Source organism: Sinocyclocheilus anshuiensis, unplaced genomic scaffold (assembly GCF_001515605.1).
Source record: "Sinocyclocheilus anshuiensis isolate Anshui unplaced genomic scaffold, SAMN03320099.WGS_v1.1 scaffold447, whole genome shotgun sequence".
NCBI lineage: Eukaryota > Metazoa > Chordata > Actinopteri > Cypriniformes > Cyprinidae > Sinocyclocheilus > Sinocyclocheilus anshuiensis.
This window is the reverse complement of record NW_015552615.1, coordinates 1,602,728-1,605,285: the sequence shown is the minus strand read 5'-3', so window position 1 is coordinate 1,605,285 and position 2,558 is coordinate 1,602,728. Positions and strand designations below refer to the sequence as shown.

Below are 2,558 nucleotides of genomic sequence, written 5' to 3'. Positions count from 1 at the left end.
ATAGATAGATAGATAGATAGATAGAACAACAGACAGAGAGATAGACAGATACTGTAGAACAATAGATAGAATGATAGATATAACGATAGAATGATAGATAGATGATAGATAGATAGATAGATAGATAGATAGATAGATAGATAGATGCGCCATTTTTTCCCATTTGTCATTTCTTAATTCAGAAGGGTGTGATGGTGCCCTTTAGGTATCAGTGGCATTACAAAAGCGTATGGACTAGAATGACGACCACAAGGGCTGAACGAACCTATGAGACTCCATAATATCTAGCGACGACTCTAACTCTTCTCTGATGTTTGTTGAGTGTGAAGATCACGGAGCTGAACCTGACGTCTGACCTGCGCTTCCAGTCTGACGTGGGGCTGCTGTTCGAGGTGCAGAACTCCTCCATCACCCTCAACTTCCAGAGACGCATCCTGTACTGGCTCTTGTGAGTCTGAACACATCTGCAGAAGTCAAACAACAGACATGCATAATTCGAGGTTACAAGCAACTGAACGAAATGAATACTTTTATTCAGCAAGGATGCATTCAGTTGATCATTTATAATGTTACAAAGGATTTTTAGTTCAAATAAATGCTGTTCTTTTGAACTTTCTATTCATCAAAGAATCCTGAAAATAGACATGTATCACGGTATCAACATTTGACATTGATAATAATTAGAAATGTTTATTGAGCAGCAAATCAGCATATTAGGATGATTTCTGAAGGATCATGTGACACTGAAGACTGGAGTAATGATGCTGAATATTCAGCTTTGATCACAGGAATTAATTACATTTGACAATATATTCACATTGAAATATTGCAATAATATTTCACAGTATTATTGTTTATCAATATTAATATTTCATAATATTTCTCTATTGTTGATCAAATAAATGCTGTCTTGATGAGGTGTCCTTCTTTCTCTTCATTAGTTATGATGAGGGAGCCATCAATGCCTCTGCTGAAGGTGTTGACATCTTCACAGTCCTCCATCTCAGCAAAGACAAGGAGGGACGTCTCAAGATCTCCAATGTCAACTGTAATGCATCCATCGCCAAGATGAGGGCCAGATTTAGCGGGACCCTCGGGTACTTCACTCTACATTGAACTTTGAGCATTGAAAATGACACATGATTTGATTAACTGTACAATTTCTTTGTTAATTGTTTGCTCAGCATTTTGCATGTCTATCTGATATATGGCATATTCTTATGTGTCTCAAAATATTCTCACAGGAGGGTTTATGACTTCATTGGAGCGTTCCTGACTACAGGAATGCGCTTCGTCTTAAATAAACAGGTTTGTTTGCTTTTTTCCAGTCAGGATTAGCAGATGCTAGTAGGGGTGCTTAGTTACATATCACTGCTCATTACAAATACAGAGTTCTGGCATGAAACTCTAGATGGCGCTGTTCGATATGTCTAACTCAATCTGACCTAATCACATGGCACAGCTGATTGGTTCTCTCCTGTATCGGTAACCAATGAGCTCGCTGCTCAACATTCAAATATATGACTAATGCTTGCCGTAGCAGTTGCAGCTTGCTTCAGAAACCCTCCACCTTCCCCAGCTCCACCTGTATAGATCTGCTACAAGGTGATTCATGTATGCTATATGGGGGTTATTTCATGTATGTTATATTTGCAGCAGCAGTATTTCTTACATGCTCACAGCAGCATGTTGTGGATGTATTGGCAGTAGCAAGTCTCGGTACTTGCTCTGCCGCAGCAGCAGCAGCGTAGCAGATCTATTCCGCCAAGACCAAATACATTAACATTGTCATGTACATTACCATGCCAATCCCTCCGAGAGTTGTCATGACAGAAATAAAATTATTTTAACTTTAATGACATTTTAACACATTTTAATGAAAGATAACTTTCGCACATATGTCTCTGTCAGATTTGTCCTGCTTTGAATCATGCTGCACTGGTTCTGGTTAACCAGCTACTGGAAACAATCCCAGGTTAGAGAACGATGTTGATCATTGTAAAACTGTCGTGAAATATCGATCTGTCAGACTCGTGTGTTTACGGGAATGTGTTTTTCAGTGCGCGCGGAGGTGGACAGTTACGTGGGCATCGATTACTCACTGCTAAATGACCCTGTGGTGACGGAAACTAGCCTTGATATGGATTTTAGGGTGAGTGACAGATGACTAGTTACTGAACTTGATATGCAAGTTTACACAAAGGTTTTGGGTCAGCAAAGATACATTATTTATATTTATCAAAGAATTCAGAAATAATTTATCATATAGCTCAACTGTTTTTAACACTGATAATAATCAGAAATGTTTGTTGAGCAGCAAATCAGCATATTAGAATGATTTCTGAAGGATCATGTGACACTGAAGACTGGAGTAATGATGCTGAAAATTCAGCTTTGATCACAGGAATAAATTACATTATATTACATTGCATTTAATTACAGAAGAGTTATTTTAATTTGAAACAATATTTCACAATATTACGGTTTTTACTGTGCTTTTGATAAAATATATGAAGCCTTGGTGAGTTGCTGCTGTCGAAAACATTTAAAAACTAAAA

At 37.9% G+C, this 2,558-nt stretch overlaps 1 protein-coding gene across 3 annotated transcripts in view; it reads left to right on the top strand.

Moving 5' to 3' along the window:
• The window catches only part of LOC107666176 (phospholipid transfer protein-like), a 16,336-nt gene that overhangs the window by 10,432 nt on the left and 3,346 nt on the right, over positions 1-2,558 (top strand). For all 3 annotated transcript variants that reach the window (XM_016457361.1, XM_016457359.1, XM_016457360.1), the window contains exons 4-8: positions 323-448; positions 942-1,097; positions 1,245-1,308; positions 1,912-1,975; positions 2,061-2,152. In XM_016457361.1, coding sequence (XP_016312847.1) covers positions 323-448; positions 942-1,097; positions 1,245-1,308; positions 1,912-1,975; positions 2,061-2,152 — 502 coding nt within the window. The remainder of the gene's footprint in view (positions 1-322; positions 449-941; positions 1,098-1,244; positions 1,309-1,911; positions 1,976-2,060; positions 2,153-2,558) is intronic.